Source organism: Tachysurus vachellii, chromosome 14 (genome assembly GCF_030014155.1).
Source record: "Tachysurus vachellii isolate PV-2020 chromosome 14, HZAU_Pvac_v1, whole genome shotgun sequence".
In the NCBI taxonomy this organism is placed as follows: domain Eukaryota; kingdom Metazoa; phylum Chordata; class Actinopteri; order Siluriformes; family Bagridae; genus Tachysurus; species Tachysurus vachellii.
Window position 1 is genome coordinate 23,159,847 of NC_083473.1, and position 27,446 is coordinate 23,187,292.

The window sequence follows — 27,446 nt, forward strand, 5'->3', positions numbered from 1 at the left end:
TCTCCACGAGGACAACGACCTCCTGATCAATACACAATTGCTGGACTGTATATTTATAATCACACCCTCCAGTGTCATCCAAATGAGGATGAGGTTCCCCTTTGAGTCTGGTTCCTCTCGAGGTTTCTTCCTCTTCCACCTAAGGGAGTTTTTCCTCACCACAGTCACCTTAGTCACATCAGACTTGCTTATTGGGGATAAATGAATGAACACAAATTCCCACAGTCAGGCTCCAACATTTAGGGGAAAGCAGAACGAGGGGTCTGTTATCATAACAGTAAAGATGGACTACATCTGTAATTCTACTTTTATAGATAAATTTGTATCCCGTGATTAACTTACTGTATATTGGTGGTGACTATACGAGCCGTTCATCCCTTCGTTTTCTCTAACGCTTATCCTACGCATGGTTGCCATGGAAACCATAGTACCCAGAGAAACCTCCAAAACAGGGAGAACATGCAAACACCACACACACCGGGTGGGGGCTGGGAAACGAACCCCGACCCCGGAGGGGTGAGCCAAATATACTTGAGAAGCTTTTTACTTTGTATGTGTTTCACTTTAATTGTGATGAGGAACAATTGTCCGGTTTCTATACCGCAAATATACAGTATTATGACTCCAGTAATAAATCATAAAAAAAAAAAATAATAAAAAAAAAAAGTTTTATATCAGCATTTGAACACCTTTTCGCCTGTCTGAAAAAAAAGTCCTGCAAATTTCTAATGAATTTAGCTGGTAGTTTTTTTCAGGCATCTCAAAGAACCTACGATATCGTATCTTACTTCCTCTTAGGACGTACAAACAAATATTTCATTAATTTTTTAAATCTGGTGAGACCGTCGCAACGATGAATTAAAAATCAATTAAAGTTCTACAACAAAATTATACATCAAAATAGAGCGCTTATCCCACAGTATTATCGGTGTACATCGCAAACACATAAAGCGCTGGATCGGCAATTTATTTTAATTAACTGGTTTCTTAGCTTGGCCTCACAATCCATCATGCTGTGACATGCTGCGTATTTAAATACCCTGCTCAGGAGCTGATAAGGAGTCAGTGTTTATCTCCTCAAAACTAACTGGCTAATTTGCAGCTTAATTACGATTAATTATTAAAAGATTAAATGCATCATGAAATTTTTGGGATAACCTGAAGTTGTTCAAAAATGTAGCTGCAGTTGACCCCTTATTCTACCAATAGAATAAGGAAAGTCGTGGCCTAATGGTTAGAGAGTTTGACTCCTAACCCTAAGGTTGTGGGTTCGAGTCTCGGGCCGGCCACGACTGAGGTGCCCTTGAGAAAGGCACCGAACCCCCAACTGCTCCCCGGGCACCGCAGCATAAATGGCTGCCCAGGGCCTTGCTCAGGGGCCCAGCAGTGTCAGCTTGGTGGACGTAGAATGGGAGGCATACAGTAGAAGCCTTTATTATCACCACATATACATTACAGCACAGTGGAAATCTTTTCTTCACATACCCCAACTGAGGAGGTTGATAAGAGTGCAGGGGCAGCTATGATACAGCGCCCCTGGAGCAGGGAGGGTTGAGGGCCTTGCTCAAGGGCCCAACAGTGGCAGCTTGGCTGTGTTGGGCCTTGAACCCCGATCAACAACCCAGAGCCTGAACCAGTTGAGCCACCACTGCCCTAATTACGTAGGAATCGAACTCACAACCTTCCGATTGGTAGCCCAACACCTTAACCACCAGGCTACCACATCATATACTTCTAGAACTGTTAGTGGTAGAGCTCTCTATATCCAGCTCAGTTACTATCTTTGAGAGAATCCGTTTTCTTCTTCCTTCACAGATTTCTCAAAGCCGTAGCTTGAGCAGATCGTTCCAACTTCTCTTTTGGATGTACTGTGGCTTTAGCTTGGCTGTGTTAAGGAAATTCCCATAATGCACAGCATTCTCGAGTTTGGTGTAGTTATCGTCGTAGGACAACATATTCTTTTTGATGCCAGTGTGTGTGCCATTACTAATGGGGTCACTGTGTTATTGTGTCACCAGGATCCCAAGCGATAGGGCAATAAACAGACCCTTAACACTCAAATCTCTTCTGCCAAAACTGCCAGATGTCCTTGGCACCGAGATTCTCAACTAACCCAACAGACATGTGGGCCACGGCCAAAGCAAAGCATGGGAGAAATAACATTCTTCAGAAAAAGAAGAATGTTCAGCTTAATACAAAAAAAACAACACTTGATAACCTAGGGAAGTTTCAAATTTGGTCAGAACACCCAGGAGACATCTGACCATCATGTCCTTGTTGAAAATCCCATTCCAGATTTAGTCCCTACTTTGTTCTTAATCATAGACATCATCCAGTCTTCTGTGGATAGGGCTACAAGGAGGTCTGGGGTGCAGTCAGTATTCCAGTTTATCCCAAAGGTGTTCAGTGGGGTTGAGGTCAGGTCGCTGTTCAGGGAACTCGAGTATTTCAGCTTAACCTTAAGAGATTATTTCTTCAAGGAGATCACTTTGTACACAGGGGTATAGCCATGCAGGAACAGCTTTGTGCCCCTTAGTTCAAGTGAAAGGAAATTGTACAACAATGTTACAGCATTACAAGGACATCCTATAGAATTGGGTGCTTCCAACACTGTAGTAGGGTGTTTTACTTTTGGCTCTATAGTATTTACGTATGTACTGTAAGGCTGTTGTAGAAGCTACGCTCTGAAGCATGTCAATCAAATAAAAAAAAAAAAACATTTACTTATTATCCAAATATGAGGCATTTTTTTTACTCCACAAAAAGATAAATACTCCTGTCGTCTATAATTAGAATCCAAGCTTCATAAATCATCCTCGAAACACACTGGGTTATTTACCACTGCCTCACAAATACAATAAACGTGAGGGCAAATATTGAATCATGATGAATAGTATTGTCTGGGAATGTTTGAGCGTCCCATTGATTTGAGAACGTGGCCCCAGGCCACTGGGACTGGTCCACTTCACACAGAACCATTCTCCACATAAAAGACAAAAGGTCAATTTAAATGATTGATACTCTGTAGGTGCCGGATAATAGAGAAACCATTACTTAAATGTTTTAGATGATGAATCAGGCTGACATTTTGGTCACAATTAAATCATAAACCTCAATGTTAAACGTGTCTCTTATTTTCCTGTCGTGTCGCACATACAGCGAAAGAAAGACCGGTATACAGGGAAAGGCAGGGACGCGAAATAATTAAAGTCTCAGCTAGTCTGAGCGAAGAAAGTGACAATGCGAACACTCGTGCCTTCTGACTATTGAGTGAAAGAAAGCACATCGAGGATTGAGACGCAAGCGGTGGTTTAAGTACATGAGTAATTTAGCACTCTACAATCAGAGAGCAACTTTCTACTCACTGTCATGCAAATGAAGTAACAGATGTTACCCACATTAAAGCTAATGAAGTGGCATGGACTTCATAATATTGTCCGTGGGAACAGATTGTGCCGTGTTCTTGTTCGCTCCGAGTAACGTTTTGATAACGAACGTCTCTTATTAGTCGCGATCGTGACCGCGTGTCAGATACAACAGATTGACAACAGCGTGTCAGCCATTTGACACCTTCTTCGTTAAGGTACTCGGTCGTCACGTATCTCTCGTCTTTTAAAGTTTCGGCGCAATTATACTTGCTTCGGAAATAAACGCAGACAAATCTGTTATTTAATAACAGAGAGATAGTTGAAAATAAATCGCTCTGTATTTCTCTAACAGGCTTAGTTTCCACTTACATGCTTAATTTCCCCAGTTTTTGTTTCTGGACAGTGAAAAAAAATGATATAAAAAGAATAATACATAAAACGTACCGCCTCCTTCTTGGCACAACCCTGACTTTCGTCTTCACAATGAATCGATCCATTTTCCTAAATGGCAGCAAAAGGGCATCACCCACCTCCACCACATATTTGAAAATCACAAATTTATGCCATTCACCTCAATTATCCAGAAATTTGAGATCGAGAAAGACCAATTTCTTCACTATCAACAGCTTAAATCTTTACTCAAAAGTAAAATAACTTTAACTAATACCTTACAGCCTTCTAAAACCAGCGAACAGTTAATGGAAATATCCAACCACCCAAGAAAACTCATATCTAAACTTTACAGACTCATCACTTCATCTAACCCCACAATTACCCTGCCCAAGGAAAAATGGGATATTGACCTCACGCTACCTTCAGACCCGGATTTATGGACACAGATCTGTAGAAACACCTTCAACATGACTACCAACCCCAATTTACAACTCATACAATATAAAACCATCCATAGAACCCACATCACTCAGAGTAAACTATTTAAAATGGGACTATCTGACACAGATATCTGCTCACAGTGCACCTCTGGGAACACAGACACCTATCTCCATGCTACCTGGCTCTGCCAGCCCGTTCACTCTCTCTGGACTGCAGTAACTAACACACTGTCTTCAATCCTGGACTGCAGAGTTCCACTGTCTCCTAAACTCTGTCTTCTAGGAGTTATTTCAGATACCCCCATCCCTCTCAAATATAAAACCTCAGTCCTTGTCTCTCTAGCTGTCGCTAAGAAAATAGTCTTTCAAAACTGGTCTTTCAAAGTCTTTCAAAAATCATCTTGTCATATGAACCATTGGACTAATCTAATCACAGAATTCATTTTGACAGAAGAAACCATTGCGCATAAAAATAATAATATATCTGCCTTTAAAGAAACCTGGAAACCATTCATAGTCTCTCTACAAATTCAACAGTTAATGTGAACCAAGTGCATTCCCATTACCCTCTTTTCCACCTCACCTCAACCACCCCTATCTTTACCCCCCATAATAACTAACTAATAGACACACGTAGATATACCAACCCTACACTCATAAATTCTCGCCTGTCTGTCTCTGTCTGTTTGTTTGTTTGTCTGTCTCTCTGTTTTTCTGTCTCTATCTATCAGTCTGTTTGTCTATTTGTCTGTTTATGTCTGTCTATGTCTGCCTGTCTCTCTGTCTGTATATGCGTACCCAGCTGGTGTGTACCCCCCCGAAATCCCCCTTTTTTTTTTAATCAAATTTCTTTTTTTTTTTTATGTTTGTTAAATCTTCATATGAATAAAAATAAAGTTGTCCTCCGAAGTCGGGGGGGGTGGTGGCTGGGCTTTAAAAAATAAAAAAATAAATAAAAAACGTACAACCTTCTTAAGCCAAAACAAGAACTGATGGCTTGCACCTGAATTCTCAGATCTCATTGGTCAGAATGACTGAATCACAATATTCCTTATTCCAATATACACAGGTGTATTTTAGTATTAACGGTAAGTTAAACACTTTATCTAAGTGGCAGCACAAACAATACGCGACATTAGGCAAGCGGTTTCGATGTTACGGCTAATCGGCGCAAGTCTAATTATAAACCCTGCCCAATCCCGCTGAACATGATTGTAATGAATTTTAACGCTGACCTGCTCATTCAACATCAGTATCAGGTCTTATTAATGCTCTCGTAGCCAAACGATCACAAATTCCCACAGCCACGCTCCAACATCTTAGTGGCTCTGGGTTGTTGATTGGAAGATCGGGGTTCAAGCACCAGCACTGCAAAGCTGCCACTGCTGGGCCCTTGAGCAAGGCCCTCAACCCTCCCTGCTCCAGGGGCGCTGTATCATAGCTGCCCCTGCACTCTGACCCCAACCTCCTCAGTTGGGGTATGTGAAGAAAAGAATTCCACTGTGCTGTAATGTATATGTGGTGATAATAAAGGCTTCTATGCCCTCCTTACCTTTCCTTTCCTTTCCAATTATTGTAAAAGCAAAAGTGTCCAAAGTGTCCAAGTGTCTCCATAACCAGTCATCAAACTACGATTTTTTTATCCAGTTTGAGTCACTGATGAACTAATGAGAAGACTATAAGCTGCCAAAAAAAAAAATCTCAGCTGGTGCCTTTATTCAAACACTTAACATAGTCAATAGTCAATATTGCAAAATGATTTCCATTCGAATAATGACCTAGAAAAAAAAAATGAAGATTCAATCAGTTGGAATTTACATTTGAACTGATTTGTATATTTACAAATCCCAGACTCACTCACCATACGACTCGCTCACTCGGTCCTATTCGGTTCCTGCCTCTTCATCAGGACCGGCGTGATTCTTTTCATCCGACTTGATTTATTAAAGTCGTAGCGTTTTACGATTCCGACAAAACAAACCGCGCTTATTCATTTTCAGACGTTGTCAATAGCCCTATTCGGACGGGACTAGTTTTACAGGGAGTCGTTAGAGAAATTTCACTTTGTGATTTTAATCCCGTCTGAATCTGCCATGTCTGTCTTTTTCTCACACGACCCGTGTAAAAATTCCAGAGCAAATTACCGAAACATTACCGAAAATGTTTTTTCCAAAACGCGTTTTCTTGTCTGTTTTGGTCAACGTGAACTACCGTATCAACCCTAGCGCACCGGTATTCGAGTTTATTGATCGGTCGTATGACCATACGCAATCCACGCATCCTGGACATGTGGTCTTGTGCAACACCCACATGTAAAACACAGACACTCCTACCTCCGTAATAAACACAGAGATGTTAGTCCTGTCCGAATCCATACATGAAATGACAGACGTCGGCTGAAAAAAATTCTAACTCAAACGTCGTTTGGAAAACTAGTCCCGTCCGAATAGGGCTAATTATGTGAACTTAAAGGTTACGTGAACATCGGCTACCGTTTAAATACCTCGATTTAACACGCGGGGAAAACGCAGCGTGCTCACGGTTCAGCCATTCTGGAAGAATGAAAGTGTTCCAACTTACATGGATGCAAAAAAAAAGCCCAATTACAAAAACATCCTCAATCAGCCGTTTTCTTCCTAAAGCAACTCACTGTGTACTCCATCACCGGCTGGATTTTCAATGAACTGGGTCATTTCTCTCTCATTGATTTATTCTATAGTCTGCCTCAAAGGGACATACTGCAATTGGCTTTATACGTGAGCGTTAAGAGGACCGTTCTACGGGCGGCGTCACGTAAAATGATATAGAACGAGCCCGTAACAACACAGAGCTTTAATTCATAACCCAACACATCTGTATTTCTTATCAGAAGCAGCTATTCTCAGGAAATCGTCTAGCTTTGTCAAGTGCTTTGACTTCAAGGTATTCGAATGATTCCACATGATCCCTCTTTTTGCTTTTGTATAATTGCTTTAAAAATCCACCCTTCGCCGTGGACCCCTTATTGACCAGTAAAAGCTTGGGGCATTTAGCATTTCTGCTTGCCCTTAGCAGCCCACTGGGTTTGAAAGAGGTGGTGGAAAAGCTGATAATTACAGAAAAGCTTATAATAATTGAGACCTCCCGTGAAACCAAAAGCTGTGTTAAATTAATAAAGCTTTGGGTGGGAGATATTTTCAGAATTAATCCCTTCCTGCGCGGAGAGTCGGAGGCGCGACGTACGCCGGAGATACGATACGACGCCGTGGATGAACTTTGGAACTGCGTTTGCTGTGCATTTTTCATCTAAATCTCCTACTACATGGTTAATATATGAAGCGAAGCGCAGCCTGATGGATGGTACGAAACGAGTTTTATTCTAAATCACAGTTTGGCATTTGCGATGAACTTTCACCGTACATAGATTTAAAGCAAAGAAATTTTTTTTTTTCAACCCACACTAATTAGTTTAAAACCCAGAAGACTGAAAAATAATTAAAAGTGCAATGTTTATTACAAAAATATACTGCATCGTTCACAACATTTACATTCAGGAAAAAAAAAGGTAGCACAATGAACACGAACAGACAATATTCATGATGACATGGAAATCAGACTATATAAAATATGTTCTATATTCAGAATTAAATTCTGTCTCACAGAATTTATGGATCTGTTGTACATCAGAAATATACAATACTATTCAGTGCGGATGGTAAAAAAAAAACATCAGTATGCATTCTGGCTCGTCGCTCAATATTACATGTCGAAGTGGGAACACAAAACAAATGCTTAAAGAGACGGATTCGATCAGTCCGACTTTTCTTACAAAACCGACAGTGAAGTTTCGATTTCAGACTGAAAAGGTGGCTGAGAAGTTAAACATGTTTTCTTCATTTCTGTAAACGTCGAGTTTAACACCGGCTGCCCGTCGCCTTCCTTCTCCGACACATCTCTAGTGTTTGTAAAGAACCGGTCACATGTTTCAAGAACGTTAATGAACAAAGTATGATATTAAAAAAAAAAATCATTCCGTTTAATCTTTATTCGATTGATTTTCCGTCGTAAAATGCACTGATATATTATTAATTGTAAACAATACCACAGAAGATTTAAAGGCCAGGGGATGTACAGTAGTGTAGAATATTAAAAATATTTGCATGGCACTACATTAAGTGTTATGGCCAACATTCGGTAATAAAATCAAAAACAGAAATACGCTTGAACACTTTTAAACCCGTCAGAATTCGCTAAACAAAGCTCGAAACCATGAGGGCTTAAAATACTGATGAATGAACTCTGATCACGAGGCCCAAAAAAAAATAAATCCCTCACCATTTTATTTATTACATTTTATTTTTATCGTTTGTCTTGTACGCTAACTGGAATTTAAAAAATAATTGTGTATTAGTTTTTTTTTTTTTTTAAATATTTTGCCCTTTTAAGACCTTTCTGTTGTTTTTAAGGTTACAGAGAACTGCAAATGCAAATATGTTCGTGAACATATCAAAACTGATAAATTAGTCCAGATTCCAAAATTTTTAAAAAAAGAGAAACATTAAAAGGTGCGGTGCTCGATGTTTGAAAAATGCTTCAGAAAACCGAGTCGGGCCGACAAACAAAACAAACATGTAGCCAATGAGCATAAAGGGGCGTGTCTTGTCAATATGCGGCAGAGAGAGTGTTCAGTGCGCATGTCTGACATTAGCATAAAGGGGCGTGTCTTGTCAATATGCGGTGGAGAGAGTGTTCAGTGTGCATGTGTGACATTAGCATAAAGGGGCGTGTCTTGTCAATATGCGGCAGAGAGAGTGTTCAGTGCGCATGTCTGACATTAGCATAAAGGGGCGTGTCTTGTCAATATGCGGTGGAGAGAGTGTTCAGTGTGCATGTGTGACATTAGCATAAAGGGGCGTGTCTTGTCAATATGCGGTGGAGAGAGTGTTCAGTGCTCATGTGTGACATTAGCAGAAAGCGTTTGAAACACTGACATGGCGGATACCTGCCGTTACCTCTGCCTCGGGTTCTAGGTGTCGAACGTCGTCTTCGGCGTGAAACGGAGCTAAACCTTTCACGCTACAACACACAGTACTACAAAAACACATTTGTATTACCATAGTATTACTCATTGTGTTCATTTACTGATAAAAATATCCCCTCGGCCAGCCGCCCCAGCAGGTTCCGCCATAATAGTTGCCTGGGTTACATATGTACGTGTGGGGCGGAGCTATCAATACAGGGGTGACACCCATTTTGGGTTAGGGGCGTGTTTGTTTTGGTGGTTTCAAACGTCAACGTTGGCTTTGAAACATCGTGCACTGCACCTTTAAGCACTATATTATAGCGCCACCATCAGAAGTATACAAACTAAACCTGTCTAAATTTGGTGTTTCATGCCTCATGTTCTTTGCTTAATTCTCATTTTATGAGAAAATTTATATATGAACAAAAACAACCAGGCTTTTGCATTTGGACCGTTTACTTTGAAGAACAAAATGATATGTGTTTAAATACCTGTAGTGTGTAGACATGGCCAAGCCTTCGAGGATACGGTCATGTATTTTAACATGAAATCAACGTATAACACTTAAAACCTGTAAATGTAGCTGTGAAAACTTGCTTCTTAACTCACCAGTGAATGTTTATTATCGTCGTATCTATAAGTTAGTAAGCTTAACTGATGCCTGTACCTCATTGTTCGTACCCATTAGTTTCCCATATTATCCCTCGTTCACGCAGAGGCTCATTTGCTAATCGTACAAACCAGCGATCTTACAACGTTACGAGAAAAAATGAATTCGAAACAGTAGATAAAATGTATTTATCTATCCCTCGATAGAAATGAGGCGTAATGTTTAAGGTGAGGAAATTTTACTCTACGTTCCACGTTAGTGCTCGGAAAACGATTCACAGCCTGCGGTACCGACGCGCTTAATTAGCTTCATCGTTAGTTGATTAAAAGAAAAAAAAATAAAAGCAAACAGGGATGTAGTGAGGAAAAAAATGTTTGTAGAAATTTGACTCTTCCTGATACCATGTAAAAGTGATTTTAGTGCCTCGTTTCTACTTCCGTTTCGGCCGTACGGGACAATCGGGACGACCTGATTTGCACCGCTGTTCACTTCTCCTCAGCAGCTCTGTAGACTCACGTGAAGCAGAGATGGACGAGCTGCATCATCTCGCGTTGTGGTTTTCCTTCTGTAGGTTTCTGACGCTCTGCTGTAACCTCTTAGTGAAAAGGTGACCGGATCGTCCGCAGTACGTGTGCAGGGTTTTCTTTAGTTTTTCCTCTAGAGGCTTGAGTAGAAATTTGTTCGCATCTTCTCCGAATGGGAACTGCACAAAAATAAAGAACGAAATATAGAAAAGAAAGTCAGTCGCGTTCGAGAGCTTTCGTTCGTCGGACAGATAAACCGATTCTGCTCTACACTGTTCTGTTCTGTTCTAAACACTAACGATTAACCCCATAAGAGCTTAGTATTCAGATATTAGGGTTAAAAAACATTACTCGGTATCTATTATGGGATATTTAATCCCTACAAGGAAATAAAAAGAAAAGGTACGTAGTTATGAGAGTGAGGACCCGTAACAGTTGAGGTGCAGGAGGTGGGGGTGTGATTGACATGGATGTGGCCTGTGACGGAGATGTTTGTGATCGAGAACGAGTTATGATGACCTGAGGCATATATAGACTCTATATATGTATAGAGGGAGGAAATGGCTTTCCACACTGCACTAAGGTACCCCAGGTAATCATTGTTCTCAATAGGGATGCACCGATCCGATATTTTGGATCGGTATCGACGCCGATCCGAGCATTTTGAGTAGATCGGGTATCGGTGATGCGTGAACGATCCAAATCCGATACCCCTGGTGGTTGATTAATGAACAGCAAACATCATAGCCTATTGCTTGAACGTATAAGAAAAATACACTTACATATTGAATTGCATTAATAAAAAAAATATATAATACATTTTATAGGAAATATGTTGCACAACCGCCTGCGACAGACAGGCAAGTTTAGCAGGCACCCTTTCCGTTTACATCAGCGCGTTAAACATCATTGTCGCTCATTTGGAAGTATTTTACGCTTGATTCGGCAGAGAGCAGCACTGCAAATTGTAATGTCGGTAAAGCCGAAGTTTCAAGAGGTGGATGAAGTACATCGAATTACAATACGACAAATTTAATCAAGCATCTTCAGAAGCTTCATGCAAAAGAACACATGGAGTTCGCGCAAGTTAAGCAGAAAAAGGATGATGTATAATATCGGATCGGTATCGGTCGATACTGGCAAACTCTGGTATCGGAATCGGATCGGAAGAGAAAAAGTGGTATCGGTGCATCCCTAGTTCTAAACCCCTCACGTCTTTTGTGCTGTTAACCCCGGATTTGTCTTTCGTGCTCTTAACATCAGGAATATGCAAATGAGAACGTTAAGGCAGGGTTTAGGAACGTACGATATGAAACGTCAAGATTATAAATAGCCAGGATTAATTGTTATTAACTTTGGGTAAAATATGAGTAGTGTGAAACATGAAACAAGGTAAAACAGGATTCTGTTCATCCAGAGTTTACAATGACCGAGGGTTAAACTATATCTAATGGTAAAAGTGTCAAAAATACAGAAAATGATTCAGTAACAGAGTCGCTATGAAATGCGCTGTACCTGTAAATGTGCGTTAAATATGAAAAGAGAAAAAATATAAAACTGTTATAAACATTTGGCTTCTAACGATACTGTTTGTTTAATGAGGTTTCGTAGAACAAAATAGAAATTTCCGGTTCAATAAGTAACAATAAGGTGAATTTCTCTGTGAATCAAGGTCACAGATTTATCGCCTTCCTCTTCATTTACTAAATGATCTGATTTAATCTTCTTTTCTTTCCCACTCAATGCAAAAGTGTGCTTTTTATAACCTGCAACGTGAATAAAATAAAAGCACCTTTTTATGGAGCCTCATTTGCTTTCTGCTCTTGTTTGGTATGAGATCAGGTAAAAAAAAAAATAAAAAAAAGTGAGATTTTTTTTTTTTTATCATCGACGATAGAACACACATCATGCCTCGATGACGCCGGGTTTACCGTCTCCTATTGATTTTTATCGGAAGGGTGGAGGTGCTGGATGCTGCCTTGCTTTCTCCTGGTCCCAAACGAAACATTGGTACTAAAGATTTTATGGTGCTTCTGTGAGGTTTGGCACAGTAATGGTGGGGTCTTTTACTGCCAGCTGAACTCCTGTCTCTGTTAGTGTGTCCATAGGGAGTGTATGTTATCGCGAGGTACAGGGAGGCCTGAGGCCTTGTGCACTCAGAGAGAGGAAAGAAGAAATGGAGTACAGATATGGTGGAAGTATCAGGAAAATTACATTTCTAAGCTAAGACAACCGTGTCAGACGACATGTTGTATGTGAGTATATCAAAGCTCCAAACTTGACTACGATATTCTCTCTATTTTTTTTTTTTTTTTGTAGACGCTCCGCACGGCCAAACGGTGAATGTAGGCTTGGCTTCCCATACAGCCAGCACTCAACTAATGACAGACCTCATTTAGCTAATGGTCCAAAATGCTTCCTTCTCTGTCAAGGGCGAAGAGGTCTTGCCTGGCCGTAATGACCAGAGGCACAGACACACACTCTTTCTCTGTTCCTCTGATAAAATGAACAAAGAATTGACCGCTCACTACAGGAGTAAAGGGGAGAAAGAAAAGTGACTCCCCAAACCGCAAACCTTGATGAACGATGCTTTAAGGAAGAGAAGGAACGGAGAGAGGAAGAAGGGAGCGTCGGCTTTAAAGATTAGCGCATTAGGAGCGATCGTTGCCCCTGATGAGGCCGACAGAGATTAAGTCCAGAACACTGTGGCGCTGGTAGGCTGGCAGTCGAAGTTAACAGAGCTATTGATTTCTAGCCTTCAGCTACAGAGCGATTCCAAAGCAAATCTGGGGATATAACGGCACAGATGTTAAAGTTGTCGTGTTGAAGTATCCTGAAAACACCGTGCCACACAAATTCAGCTGAACTGAACAAATTCCAAAACAGGCAGCTGAGGTCTGATCTCGCATTTCCCTGGATAGAGAAGGATGACATTAAAAAGATGCTTTGTTTGTGACAGTAATAGGAATTTCTTAATGAATTTGAGAAGCCCTGCGTGGTTCGTTCAAAAGGGTTGAGGAGTAAAACAGGTAGAAACGATAACGTCGGGCGAGAGTCGACGCGGCAGACCGACAAAAGCCCGCAGGGCGACAAGCACAGGTGTTCTAGCTGAAAAATATTTGCAGGAACGTTTCCCGATCCCTCCGTTTTTTTTCAGCCCGTACCGTGCTTCCATTACGAAGAACAAGAGCGCTCGCCAGGCTGGTGCAAGCATTTGCCTGAAGGAACTTCAATATGGCCTTCTACAAATTAACCACGTTTAATTAGGTTTTATCCGGTGTTGATGAATAATGAAAACACATGCTACTCTGCTTCACAATAAGGTTTATTAAACAGTCCGGATATGTAAGAATCTACACGATTTTTTTGTTTGTAGGGTTTAAAAGCAAGACCTTACTTTCTGAATGGCCTCATAAACGGCTCGGAACGCAGGCTGCTTGTCATCGTGGTAAACACCTCGATTGCCATGAAGAACGTAAACCCCGTGTTGCTCGGCTGCGGCGCAGTTGCTGCCGTAGATGCAGTGGTCCGGGCGGTAGTTCCAATGGCACGGGAAGACAAACAGGCTTTCTGTGGGGGCATTTAATTAGTAGTCAAAAGACAGGCACGTGTTTATACGTCTGTCTTACGCTGACACGCTATTCAAACGTTGCCTGAAGAACGTTGCTTTCATGTTTTTGCCACTTAGTGGCATCTGTTAGTACGGAAATCAGTCTCTCAACACTCACTCACTCACTCACTCATCTTCTACCGCTTATCCGAACTACCTCGGGTCACGGGGAGCCTGTGCCTATCTCAGGCGTCATCGGGCATCAAGGCAGGATACACCCTGGACGGAGTGCCAACCCATCGCAGGGCACACACACACACTCTCATTCACTCACGCACTCACACACTACGGACAATTTTCCAGAGATGCCAATCAACCTACCATGCATGTATTTGGACCGGGGGAGGAAACCGAAGTACCCGGAGGAAACCCCCGAGGCACGGGGAGAACATGCAAACTCCACACACACAAGGCGGAGGTGGGAATCGACCCCCAACCCTGGAGGTGTGAGGCGAACGTGCTAACCACCGTGACCCCCGAGGTACAACACTTTCGAGACATAATTAATTGTTAATAAACACGCTAATAAGTTATGTTTAAGGTATAAGCAGAACTCCATGGTTATATAAACAGGTCTAAAGACATGCAATAATGTACCTGGATTGTAGTGGAATATGATATTTAAGAGGTCTTGGTCCCCCCATGTAATGTTCAGCTTGTATTTCTGTAGTAGTGGCATAAGCAGTTCCCTCCATCTCAGGTGGACTGTTGTCATATCGTTCTGTTCAAACAATACAGAAACAAAGTCATAGTAAACTTCAAATGTGTGATTTACAAACCTAATTTCATTCGGATGATCATCACAAGCAAGCAACATACACAACTTTTACTTTTTCCAGCCCCTATCATTATTCTGTGGGTTTCTGGCTGAAGTGACACTGATATGTCTCAGTGTTTTAAATTAATATTTACTTCTTCCTATTTAAAGACGTGAATGATGAAACACTTTCAACCGTGAGGAAATCTGTGTATCTGAGAATCTAACTAGCAGAATTACAGTGACCTCTGCTGGTGGACCGAGCATTACATTCAAAATACAACCTGGCTTCTTCAATCTAATTTACGAATAACCAAAAAAAGCCACACACACACACACACACACACAAACATACACACACACACAAACATACATACACACACACATACACACACACACAAACATACGCATACACACACAAACATACACAAACACACACAAACATACACAAACACACAAACATACACAAACACACACACAAACAAGCATACACACAAGCAAACAAACACACACACATAAACAAACACACACACAAACATACACACACACACAAACACACACACACACACAAACACACACACAAGCATACACACACACAAACAAACACACACACAAGCATACACACACACACAAACACACACACAAACATACACACACACACACAAACATACACATACACACACAAACATACACACACACACAAACATACACACAAGCATACACACACAAACAAACACACACACACAAGCATACACACACACACAAGCATACACACACACACAAGCATACACACACAAACATACACACACACAAACATACACACACACACAAACATACACACACACACAAACATACACACACACACAAACATACACACACACACAAACATACACACACAAACACACACACACAAGCATACACACACACAAGCATACACACACACAAGCATACACACAAACATACACACACACACAAACATACACACAAACATACACACACAAACATACACACACACACAAACATACACACACACACAAACATACACACACACACAAACATACACACACACAAACATACACACACACACAAACATACACACACACACAAACATACACACACACACAAACATACACACACACACAAACATACACACACACACAAACATACACACACACACATACACACACACACACACAAACATACACACACACACACACACACAAACATACACACACACACACAAGCATACACACACACACACAAGCATACACACACACACACACACAAGCATACACACACACACAAACATACACACACACAAACATACACAAACATACACACACACACAAACATACATACATACACACACACACACAAACAAACACACACACAAACACATACCTTGAAGCGTTTGGCTCTGATGCGGGTCATGTTCATAAGCATGACTCCAGAGTTCACGCCAGTTTTGCCGTAATACGGGTGCCGTGCAAAACGGTTGTACCAGCCGATTCTCGGTTCCTCGTGCTCGGGTGCCATGGCTGCCAAGTGGCTGCTGTTAAACTGGGAGAGAAAGTTCCAGATCTCATCTACTGGCTGTAGGAACAGGATGTCTGTGTCCACGTAGAGCAGAGAATCCACCTCAGTTAGGATCAGCTAGAAAAAACAAATGCTGTTTTGTTTTTTTGTTTTTTTAGGAATACAAGCTTAACCCTTTTACTTAATTCAGCAGATATGCACCAAGGTGAACCTGATCTATACGTTTACATAATCTCTGTTCTTGTTGTGCTCAAGCAGACTCGTGGGAATGAAAAAAAATGATGTCTAGAACCAAACCAAGACATACTCACAGGCAGGAAAAGTCTTTGGGATGCACAGGGTTTAAACAGTCTCTTCCATTCCTTGGCATTATCACCGGGGAAGGTGATGCGGTAGGTAGTGTAGTTAAATTTGGAACGGAACTTTACTGGCCACGACTCCAACTGGCAGAAAACAGACACGGTGACGACACTGGATCATTAACACCTTGCACAACCAAACTTTGCCATTTTAAGTCCAGAGCATAAAATGTCCTACGGTCTAGTGACGATAAAACACGTGGTACGAAAGTGACGTGACGTGACATACGGCTAAGACCCATAGTCAGAATTCGTTCTCTGCATTTAACCCATCCAAAGTGCACACACACAGCAGTGAACACACACACACCGTGAACACACACCCCAGGGGAGCAGTTTGGAGGGGATCGGTGCCTTGCTCAAGGGCACCTCAGTCGTGGTGCGGCTCTAACCATTAGGCCACGACTTCCCCTCACCGGTGACACATGAACTTTTCAGAGAAGCGCCGAAGAAATTTTTTTTTTCTGTCGCTGAAGATTAATCAGTTTTGAGAAAGATAAAACTGAATTAAATAGCTAAGGATGAGTGTTTATGTTCAAAATATTCTGTAATCAATAATCAAAAAATGGCATATCCACGGTGGACGAATTTACCTGACTGACCACGCATACACGGATGTGTGTGTGTGTGTGTGTGTCAGCATTTCACACGGTGTCATACAAGGATTACTGCAATGTCTATTAAAGGCTTAGTTATTACATTTGCTCTTCTTGCTGACTTCTAATCACTTATGTACAGTATTAAAGTTGCAGATTATACGTCACTTGCAGCAGCTCCCCGGATAAAACTAATAACGTTTGAATAGTGCTGCGGCATTTACTTTTAACCCGACGGACACCGCAAACGTCTAAATAACATGACGTACATGTTCTACAGCCAGAAAGTACTTAAACTTTCTTTGTTACAGTCGATCATTTTCATTATTAGGGTAGTCTGTTCATCTAAACTCCAGAACATCACATTGAGAGAAACAAACTCACAGCATCTCTGAAGCCAGAATGGAGCTCATCCTCAGCAAAGATGTAAAACTGGAGAGTTCTGCGACTAAAGAGAACTGCAGACTTGAGCATGGTGAGAGTCTCCTCCAGCCTGGGGCCACATGCCACCACTGCCAACCTGAGCATCTCAGTTCCGCCCACCTCGAGCACCGCGGACAATGTTTTATCCACAGAATACCTGCAGAACAACACAACACCGTTTAATCCATTAAACACAGTTTAAAAAGAAAATCAAGGGCCACGTGGTCATTCCTTTCGGCACTGATACGGAAGGACATGAGAGGCACAAGACTTCAAGGATGCCTGGTTTACAGTTCATACAAATGCCAATCTGACATTGATGGATATAATCTAAACTCGCAACCAATGTTCAAGTCAACCCATCCTACCTACGAGCCGACTCCATAAAGCAGTTCTTTCCACAAACATCACGGGGCAGTCTCCAATATGGATTCCAGTGTGTGACAGACATTGACTTACACCTGACAGAACGAGAAAAATAGGCTCTACATCAGGTGTGATGTAGAGCACTTCATAGTTTAGTGCTAAACACATCTGATTCATCATCTAATGACCAAGAGGATGACTTTGCACCACCCACATTCATCTAGGACTTCTGCCTTCCTGGATAACAATTTGAATCTCCTTGCTTTAACAGCTCTGTTCGCCTTGAATCTATTAATGAGCAAATCAAAGCTTCATAGTGAAAGACACACAAATACTATGATGGAAACATAAATGCAAAAACCAACTAGGCATGTTGACATGACAAGTGTTACTCTACCCCATCTAGCTATATATACAGTAGGATAGGTATTTAAAGGTTTACTAGAATTGTATATTAGTCTGTGTAAGATAGTATTATCCAACCACTTTAATGTCCCATATCTAAATTTATTTGCTGCGTTATTTAACTAGCTGCATACAAACCCGCCCAAAGTACACGTACGTATACTGTTTATCATTATTCTGTTAAGATTACGTGCAGCATGTCAGCTAAACTACTGTTAGGATAGCTGAGGAACTAGCTGAAGATCTAGCTGAGGAACTAGCTGAAGATCTAGCTGAGGAACTAGCTGAGGAACTAGCTGAGGAACTAGCTGAGGAACCAGATGAGAAACTAGCTGAGGAACTAACTCAGGAACTAGCTAAAGAACTAGCTGATGAACTAACTGAGGTAGTAGCTGAGGAACTAGATGAGGAAGTAGCTAAGGAACTAGCTGATGAACTAACTGAGAGACTAGTTGAGGGACTAGTTGAAGAACTAGCTGATGAACTAGCTGATGAACTAACTGATGAACTAGCTGAGGAAGTAGCTGATGAACTAACTGAGGAACTAACTGAGAGACTAGCTGATGAACTAGCTGAGGGACTAGCTGATGAACTAGCTGAGGGACTAGCTGATGAACTAGCTGAGGGACTAGCTGAAGAACTGAGGAACTAGATGAGGAAGTAGCTGAGGAACTAGATGAGGAAGTAGCTGATGAACTAACTGAGAGACTAGATGAGGAAGTAGCTGAGGGACTAGCTGAAGAACTGAGGGACTAGATGAGGAAGTAGCTGAGGAACTAACTGAGGGACTAGATGAGGAAGTAGCTGAGGAACTAGATGAGGAAGTAGCTGAGGAACTAACTGAGAGACTAGATGGGGAAGTAGCTGTTAGCATACAGTACAAGATACTAAGTAGGCTAGCTAGCTAACTATTGCTAAATAAGTTCTATTTTTTATACATATATACACATATATAAACTTTTACTTGAAAGCCGCCTTTATTTATTTCCGATACACGATATAACCGATATATTTACCAGTACGAACAGATATAATCTAGTGCTAGTTTACAGGTATCTAGCTGGCTAGCGCTACCTGTGCTCAGACTGAGGCCGGCTGAGGCCTCCTGCCCGCCCGCTTCTCTCCCGTAGCGGCTCGTGCCGTCCGGCTTCAGTCTCCAGAGACGACGCGAGTTCCTCAAACACGTACAGCACCGAGACGAACACCGAGATCACACACACGGACACAAGACGAAGGTGTCGACGCATTTTTATTTATTTTTTTTTTTTTGAAGACTAGAAGCCGTGAGACTGAAAGTCACGTCATGGTTGACGGCTCTGAAACGTGAAGCTAACTACGGTACGGACGTGAGGAGAAGCGAACATCTCGAGCTAAAGCTAACGCCAGAGGATTAGCACCAGGCTGTTAGCACAAAGCTAATCCTCTTTACAAGTCACACAAATAAAACACCACAGCACACACACACACACACATAAACTTATAGAATAATCAGAATTTTATTTGGAAATGCAATATAAACCTTAACCGATAAGAACCACAGTAAACTTTTAATTACTTGATTCTATATAAACCCTTTATGCCAAACGTATAAAGGATTTCGTATACTTTTATGAGAAACATGGCTTTTCTTGAAAAATATATATATATATATATCTAAGCATTTTAAATTCAAACTGCTTCTTTACAGACATAAGCCACATGGAAAATAGATCTACAGCTTCCTATCCAGCTCTCTAACCTTTAAAAGTATCTAAAAACAATTGCTTTTAAGTTCATATTGCAAAAGTGTGAGATTTGGGGAAGATGATTACAATGGACTGGGGTTAATAAAAATAAAAAACAAGCTCACACACACACACACACACACCCTTCTCAGAAACATTCGCCGCATTCAGCTTGACTTGAATGGATTCACACCTGTTTTATACATCTGTCCTATAATTATATTTTAACGACACACGCTGATGATGGACGTACAAATACACAAACTTTGGAAAACCCCTTAACACCTGAAGGTTTACAAGCTGCTCAACAACAGTAACCCGTTGGAAGGAGTTCTCGTTTTTTTCGATAAACACAGTTGTGCAGTGTAGTAAAGTGAGAAGCAATAAAACAAAACTTTTATAAAACTCTGTGGCTATATTATTCGATAAAGTAACTAGCGTACGTACAACTTTCTCAAAACAACACCAGGTCATTACTTAAAACTAGAGATGCATCAATACTGGTTTTTTTCTTTCCAGACCGTGTACGAGTGTGTGTTTTTTTTTTTTGGTACACGTGGCGTTACTCGTAGCAACGACAAAATGAGAAACCTACTTAGTCTTAATCCATCAGGAGCATCATGATTATTTTATTTTGTTCTGTTCGTATTGGACGACGGGCAACTTTTTATCCCGAGTTTGTTATTACAAATTAGCATTAGGGAAAGTGGCCATTAATAGCGAGGCCAGTGTGCTGTGAATTGTACCGAAGCAAAGTGTCTCAGTGCTCGCAGAACTGAAGTGCTCTCGTGTGTCTGTGTTCATCTGCATGCTCGCTTTACTGCTCCGTGGTGGCGTAGATCATTGTGTGCATGCAATTCACAGTAGCCTGTGGTTAATTATAATGACCACACTTACTAATAATTCTCTGTATGCACAGGCCGCATACGTTTGCGCACGGCTTAAAAGTCACAATACGTTTTGTCTGGTTATTTTTACTGAGATGTTTTTGATTAGGTTTTTTTTTTGTTTTTTTTTTACAGAGTGCCATTTGTAGTCTGTCATGCTTCAAGTATTAATCATGATTTAAGGTAACCGATAAGATTGCTGTCCGTTCATGTCGTCTCGTCATTAGCATGGCAACACATTAGGCTTCCGTGACATGGTAATCACGTGGTATTGGATATTCGAGTAATTTTACAAGTATGCATAAATAGGCACGGTGTCAAAATGTTACCTAATACCGGTATCAGTACTGATGCATCCCTTCCTAAAACTCTTCACATTTATTTTCTGTAAACGTTCCACTTTTGAGAAATTCATACCAAAATATTCCTCATTAAAAAAATGAACAATACCAACAATGTTGAACTTCACAAAATTATGGCCATTGACTGTTAGTGGATCTCAATCTCAGTCCCCGTGTTTGTGTTGTCCTGGATCTAAAACCGCTGATCCTCGATCTCATCCACGTTCTTTTTTTGAAATTACCAGTCAGGCGAGAGAGAGAGAGAGCTTGGAACGTACCACTTCTTACATTCTCTTTTCTTCCAGACACATCTGTAACGGTCTCAGCAAGCCGTTCCATGAGTTTAGAAAGGATGAGATGTTAATTAGATCAAATAGTCCCTTAAACAATATTCTTAAATCACACTGATGGTTACACTTTACATGGGCAGTACTGTAACGTCTTGCTACTCGACTGAGACCTTCCTATGATCTTAGTGCAGTGACTGTTTGTGGAAAACTCTAAGCCCCATCCAGTCCAGTCAAAAAAAACAAAAGAAAACAGGGGGAGTGGGGATATGTGCGGGAAAATCTTTGACCTTCAGTAAAACGAAGGGTTTATCAGAGGTTAGTGTGCTTCTCCGTTGACTGATGAGCCATCACCCCGAGGAGATGATGACCTGGAGACCGCTCTCTCAGTGTTATCCGAGCTAGATCCACTTTGGCTGCGCAGGTCTGCTGACGTGGCTGTGGAGGAGGATGAGCTTGTGGAGGAGGATAAGGGCTTTGCTTTCTCCTTAAAGTCTGTGATGATGACTGTTAGGTCTCCCACTGTGACTTCCAAGTGCTGTGCACTGCTTCTGTCAACATTTTTTAACCTGGGCCTGTCGACAGAAAGAAAGAAAAAAAAAAAAAAAAAAAGTGTTTAAGTTATAATAGTGGAAAGAAACAGATACAAAATTCTCTCTTTGGTTTAGTTTTGTTTACTGAGAAAGGAAAAAAGTGAAGACATTTTTCCATTACAATCTATTAAAATGAATGCGCTTCTGAAAATTCCAGGAAACTGCCTGCTTTAAATGGAATGCAGTTGTGTGACTGAATCGACTACGACTTAACATTTTGCCAATCGTATTAAAAAAAGATTAAACATTTTCTATTACATTCTCTGAACAAAACAATCTTAAACTATTTCAAACACTGCAGGACCTGAACCGAACCGAAACTGCCTACCTCATCTTTTTGTGGCTGTTCTTTTTCATTGCTGGCTCCCTGTCGTTTTTGTCCTTCTCTGTCTTTTCCTTCTTCTCTTTTTTGGGTTGTGTGGGTGAAGCAAACTGCGGAGGTACTTGCTGAGCCACAAGCTGTGAAACTGCACGAGGTTTCCTGGAAGAGGGTGTTGGATGAATAATGATGATGACATCATGGAGAGTGTAAAGTCAGGGCTAATGGGGTCATTAGTGGTCAGCACTAAACAACGGGTTGTATTCCAAATCCTGAAAACCTCAAACACTGGGATCTTACTAAGCTGATCTCTGCTACTGGCAATACAAAAGACTAAAGCACTAAAAAAAAAACACTAACTATTCACTGGATAATTTGGGAAATCCCCTTTAAAATGTGTCTCTCAATTAAATTTTTTTTTAAAAGGAGTTCATGAAGTATTGTATGCTAAAAGTGGATCTTAAAGCTAACTTTGATGAGCTATGAGATACCTCACTACCTCACACAGTGGAGTTTTTACAACTCACTGCTACTTACAGAAAGTAAAATGCAGCTATAACGGTGTAGATGTGCTGAGAATATAATACGATTAAAAGCTCTTTTCATACCACACGCTGCCTTAATGCTTAATGTTCCTTTCGACGCTCAGCAACTACAAAGACGTGGCTACTGTAGGGTTTCTTTACTTTAGATCTACTTACATGGGTAAGGTAATAAAATATAACACTAATCAATTTAAAACACGCCACGCATTTATAAGGTGACTTGTTTGTTCACACGTATAAAATTGAAGACGTGTTAATCTATCTGCTAGTCACAAAACCGATAATACTTAGTTGTTCAAAGTAACTGAATAAACCACCCTAAAGTTATAATAACCAACTTTGAGATCTGAGATGCAAGATACGATTTTGGTCAATATGCCGCCATATCTGAAACCAACACGATAACGCACAATTCGGAAGAAGAAGAGAAAAAAAAAATAAAATCTAAGGTGCATTCTGATCCTTTTTATGCTATAAAACAAGCATCCAAGTGCAATTAAAGATGGGTTAATTAATTAAAAGATGCCACCTGGGTGACATAGGGATGTGGTAGCTCCCTATGTAAGCTTAAGGTGTTGGGCTACTGATCGGAAGGTCATAGGTTTGAACCCCAGGTCCACCAAGCTACCACTGCTGGGCGTCTGAGCAAGGCCCTTAACCCTCAGTTGCTCAGTTGTAAGTCACTCTGGATAAGGGTGTCTGCTAAATGCCATAAATGTAAAATGTAAATGTGACGGATACCTTTCGACAAAATAGCATTCAGACGAGTTTTGCCTCTCTTCGTTCAGGATCCGTGTATCATAATAGACAACATCTGTCTGTATGTAATTAATGAGTAAGCCAGCAAAATATGCAGTGCGATCGTTTCCATCTACATCTACAGCACGGTTCACGTGTCCAGGAAGTGACTAATGCACCGCGTCTCATATCATATCATATCAAGATTTCAGAAGTGTGTAATTACTAAAAACAAAATGTCAATTCATTCATACATTAAAAAAAAACAAAAAAAAACAGGACAGCGATCAAACAATTTGTCATTTTAACCTTCTTTCGATTTTCGGTACTCGGTGTCTGCAGTTATCGAAAGTCAACTACCATTTCTGGATTGTGAACATGTTAAAGACAGATTTAAAGCACTTGCTGTTATGAACGTGAACCGGATCTGATCCAGTGTTATAACGTTAAACTGATTCGATCTGATCTATTATTATTAATCCATATTACTTATACGTCACCCATTCTAATATTCCTTCCTTCAGTCATTTGTCTTTGTAACCTCTTTATCCTGGATCCAGAGCAGTGTTGGAAACTTGCTGCCTTGCACTCAATATAGTTCTCCAGCTCACATCGTAGCTGCTGATTTACGAGTTGAGAGAAAGACTGAATAAACTGCGCTTACAACCGATTACTGATCACTATCGTCCACAGATCTGCATCGTTTATTCACCCTCACACGTTTTCGTTTAAAAGCAAATGATTCCATTTGTACCCGTGTTTCCTTCAGGACTCCTCACTATCACTCCCACATTTTCTTTGTCTTCATAGAAAGCATAGCCGTCTGTAAACGTCTAACAGTACAGTGACGACGCCTTGACCAAAGATCATAGACTTTCAGTACTTTCTATAAGAACAATTCTAAGCCATGACCTTCTGTTCTGATAGAACTATTCTATTCTATGTTATGCCTTCAGAAAACCTTTCATGTAGCTTAATTTGCAGTTTGATATCGCCAGTGATGAGGATGAACAGTCAATGTGCAAATTAGGTCGTGTCGTCATCACGTGCTCTTGCTAGTTTCCTCTGAAAAATGTTGGCAACATTTGATGATTCAGGGAAATCATTTCTGGGAGCGAGGTGGGAACACTTTGTGGAGGAGACGCCAGGCTGTACCAGGACACAATGCGCTCTCTATCTCTCTCGTTCTCGAACACTCACTCGAAACTAAGAAGCATTTAAGTAACGTTTTTTTACAGATCGAATCTTTTTGAGTGCTTGTGAGTTATCAAAAAACTCACAAGGACTCACGAGGACTTGTTCAGCGCTGTTTTTGTTTATTGTTTTTAACGTCTTGTATTGTTTGTTTGTTTGTCTTTCGGTCACTGTTTGGTATTTTGTCCTGCACTGTATTTCTTTCTTTTCTGTCCTACACTGTCTTTTCGTCCTACACTGTCTTTTCGTCCTACACTGTCTTTTCTGTCTTTTCGTCCTACACTGTCTTTTCGTCCTACACTGTCTTTTCGTCCTACACTGTCTTTTCTGTCTTTTTGTCCTATACTGTCTTTTCTGTCCTACACTGTCTTTTCTGTCTTTTCGTCCTACACTGTCTTTTCTGTCTTTTCGTCCTACACTGTCTTTTCTGTCTTTTCGTCCTACACTGTCTTTTCGTCCTACACTGTCTTTTCGTCCTACACTGTCTTTTCTGTCTTTTAGTCCTACACTGTCTTTTCTGTCTTTTCGTCCTACACTGTCTTTTCTGTCTTTTCGTCCTACACTCTTTTCTGTCCTACACTGTCTTTTCTGTCTTTTCGCCCTACACTGTCTTTTCGTCCTACACTGTCTTTTGTCTTTTTGTCCTACACTGTCTTTTCGTCCTACACTGTCTTTTCGTCCTACACTGTCTTTTCGTCCTACACTGTCTTTTCTGTCTTTTCGTCCTACACTCTCTTTTCTGTCCTACACTGTCTTTTCTGTCCTACACTGTCTTTTTGTCTTGTCTCACACTGTCTTGTTTGTCTTTTGTCCCACCCTGCCGTGTGTTTCGCCTTGCCTTGTGTCCTACACTGCCGTGTGTCCTGCACTGCCGTGTGTCCTGCACTGCCGTGTGTTTCGCCTTGCCTTGTGTCCTACACTGCCGTGTGTCCTGCACTGCCGTGTGTCCTGCACTGCCGTGTGTCCTGCACTGCCGTGTGTCCTGCACTGCCGTGTGTCCTGCACTGCCTTGTGTTTCGCCTTGCCTCCTACACTGCCGTGTGTCCTACACTGCCGTGTGTCCTACACTGCCGTGTGTCCTACACTGCCGTGTATCTAGGACACTCACTAAGTCCTTATAGCTCTGTCTTTGTCCTATGTAGCACCATCACGATCCCGTTGTCTCACGTCACCGTGTACTACAACAGCTCTATATACACGACACGGTTGTAATGACGATAAAAGCTTCTCGCTAATATGACTAACTAGATTACTAATACAGTGTATACGTGACTAAACGTGACTAAACGCGTGTATAAGCCGTGAAGAGACGGACACAGAGCTCTTACCGTGTAGACGTTCCCTTCCTGACGTCACACATCATGCACTTGAACGCCTCGGCGGTGTTTCTGTAAGTACACACACTACAGTCCCAGCAGCCTTCGTCTGACGGCGGCTTACACAGCCTCTTCGGCCTTCAAACAAAACACAAAGACACAAAGGGAACACGGTTTTCACACATTCACACACACACACAACACACACACATGTGTCAGGGCCACGAGCCGCCACAGCTGCACTGTTTACGCCGCTAACGCTGGAACACAACAAGCTAATCCGCCATGTACGGCTCTGTGGGCGCCTCAAAACAAGCTACAGGGCCTCGATCTCACAGCCTGCTGCTGCTTTACCTGGTCGGACTCTTCTTATCGCCCATTTTATAACGATGGAGCTGTAATTAAAGTGTATACAAATTCGACCCTGATACTCCGGCGGTACACAACCGCTCTCCAGCTGTCGCGAAAACTCCAGGCGGAAGTCGGTCACGTGTCACGAACACGAGCCAATCACGAAGCGGCCTGTGTTTAGATAGAGAAAGACTGGAAAGCTTGTGAAAGTAAACGTTCACTATAGAATGATGTGAGATCCTGAATCCTGTGTATACGGGACACAGAATTTATCAGTTATAATTCAGTTCGTTTGTTTAGAATTGTGCTGCTGGACAGAAGAGAAAATGCTGAACGTTTTGAAGCATAAACACTTTATGTACATTAACTGATTTATATTTAATACTCATTCTGTCTATATTCTATATCACATAGATTCTGATTCGGATTCGGATTCAGAATCAGGTTTATTGGCCAAGTGTGTTGACACACACAAGGAATTCGGTTCCAGCTGTTTGTGACTCTCAAAAGTACAGATAAATAACACTATACTATACAAGACAATACAGACATAAATAACACTATACTATACAAGACAATACAGACATAAATAACACTATACTATACAAGACAATACAGACATAAATAACACTATACAAGACAATACAGACATAAATAACACTATACAAGACAATACAGACATAAATAACACTATACTATACAATACAATACAGACATAAATAACACTATACTATACAAGACAATACAGACATAAATAACACT

The 27,446-nt window shown here is 41.1% G+C and overlaps 2 protein-coding genes across 5 annotated transcripts; both read right to left on the reverse strand.

The window, feature by feature from the left end:
• Positions 1-7,697: 7,697 nt before the first annotated feature.
• Positions 7,698-19,748, reverse strand: gxylt1a (glucoside xylosyltransferase 1a). Of its 4 annotated transcripts, none has more exons than XM_060886155.1 (8): positions 19,464-19,748; positions 17,987-18,103; positions 17,580-17,775; positions 16,552-16,683; positions 16,106-16,357; positions 14,545-14,668; positions 13,735-13,907; positions 7,698-10,516 (listed from the first exon to the last, which is right to left on the reverse strand). In XM_060886155.1, exons 1-8 carry the CDS (start codon positions 19,634-19,636, stop codon positions 10,355-10,357), a joined length of 1,329 nt encoding a protein of 442 aa, XP_060742138.1. In that variant the 5' UTR covers positions 19,637-19,748; the 3' UTR covers positions 7,698-10,354. The 4 variants fall into 4 exon arrangements, with proteins under 4 accessions (XP_060742138.1, XP_060742139.1, XP_060742142.1 ...); XM_060886156.1 differs by having other exon boundaries at positions 17,987-18,079; positions 19,464-19,747; XM_060886159.1 differs by lacking the exon at positions 19,464-19,748 and adding an exon at positions 18,199-18,253 and having other exon boundaries at positions 17,987-18,079.
• Positions 19,749-19,866: 118 nt separating this feature from the next.
• On the reverse strand, positions 19,867-26,828 carry yaf2 (YY1 associated factor 2). The gene is made up of 4 exons (XM_060886160.1): positions 26,688-26,828; positions 26,346-26,471; positions 22,550-22,702; positions 19,867-22,203 (listed from the first exon to the last, which is right to left on the reverse strand). Exons 1-4 carry the CDS (start codon positions 26,711-26,713, stop codon positions 21,948-21,950), a joined length of 561 nt encoding a protein of 186 aa, XP_060742143.1. The 5' UTR covers positions 26,714-26,828; the 3' UTR covers positions 19,867-21,947.
• Positions 26,829-27,446: the final 618 nt, after the last annotated feature.

Excerpts from the sequence above, each read along its gene's own strand:
- gxylt1a (XM_060886155.1), bottom strand. The coding sequence starts at position 19,636 with ATGCGTCGACACCTTCGTCTTGTGTCCGTGTGTGTGATCTCGGTGTTC. Across the intron at positions 17,776-17,986 it reads TTTATGGAGTCGGCTCGTAG|GTATTCTGTGGATAAAACAT; the intron begins GTAGGATGGGTT and ends GTTGTTCTGCAG. Across the intron at positions 13,908-14,544 it reads CATATTCCACTACAATCCAG|AAAGCCTGTTTGTCTTCCCG; the intron begins GTACATTATTGC and ends ATGCCCCCACAG.
- yaf2 (XM_060886160.1), bottom strand. The coding sequence starts at position 26,713 with ATGGGCGATAAGAAGAGTCCGACCAG. Across the intron at positions 26,472-26,687 it reads GATAAGAAGAGTCCGACCAG|GCCGAAGAGGCTGTGTAAGC; the intron begins GTAAAGCAGCAG and ends TTTTGTTTGAAG. Across the intron at positions 22,703-26,345 it reads AGGAAGGGAACGTCTACACG|GAAACCTCGTGCAGTTTCAC; the intron begins GTAAGAGCTCTG and ends ACCCTCTTCCAG.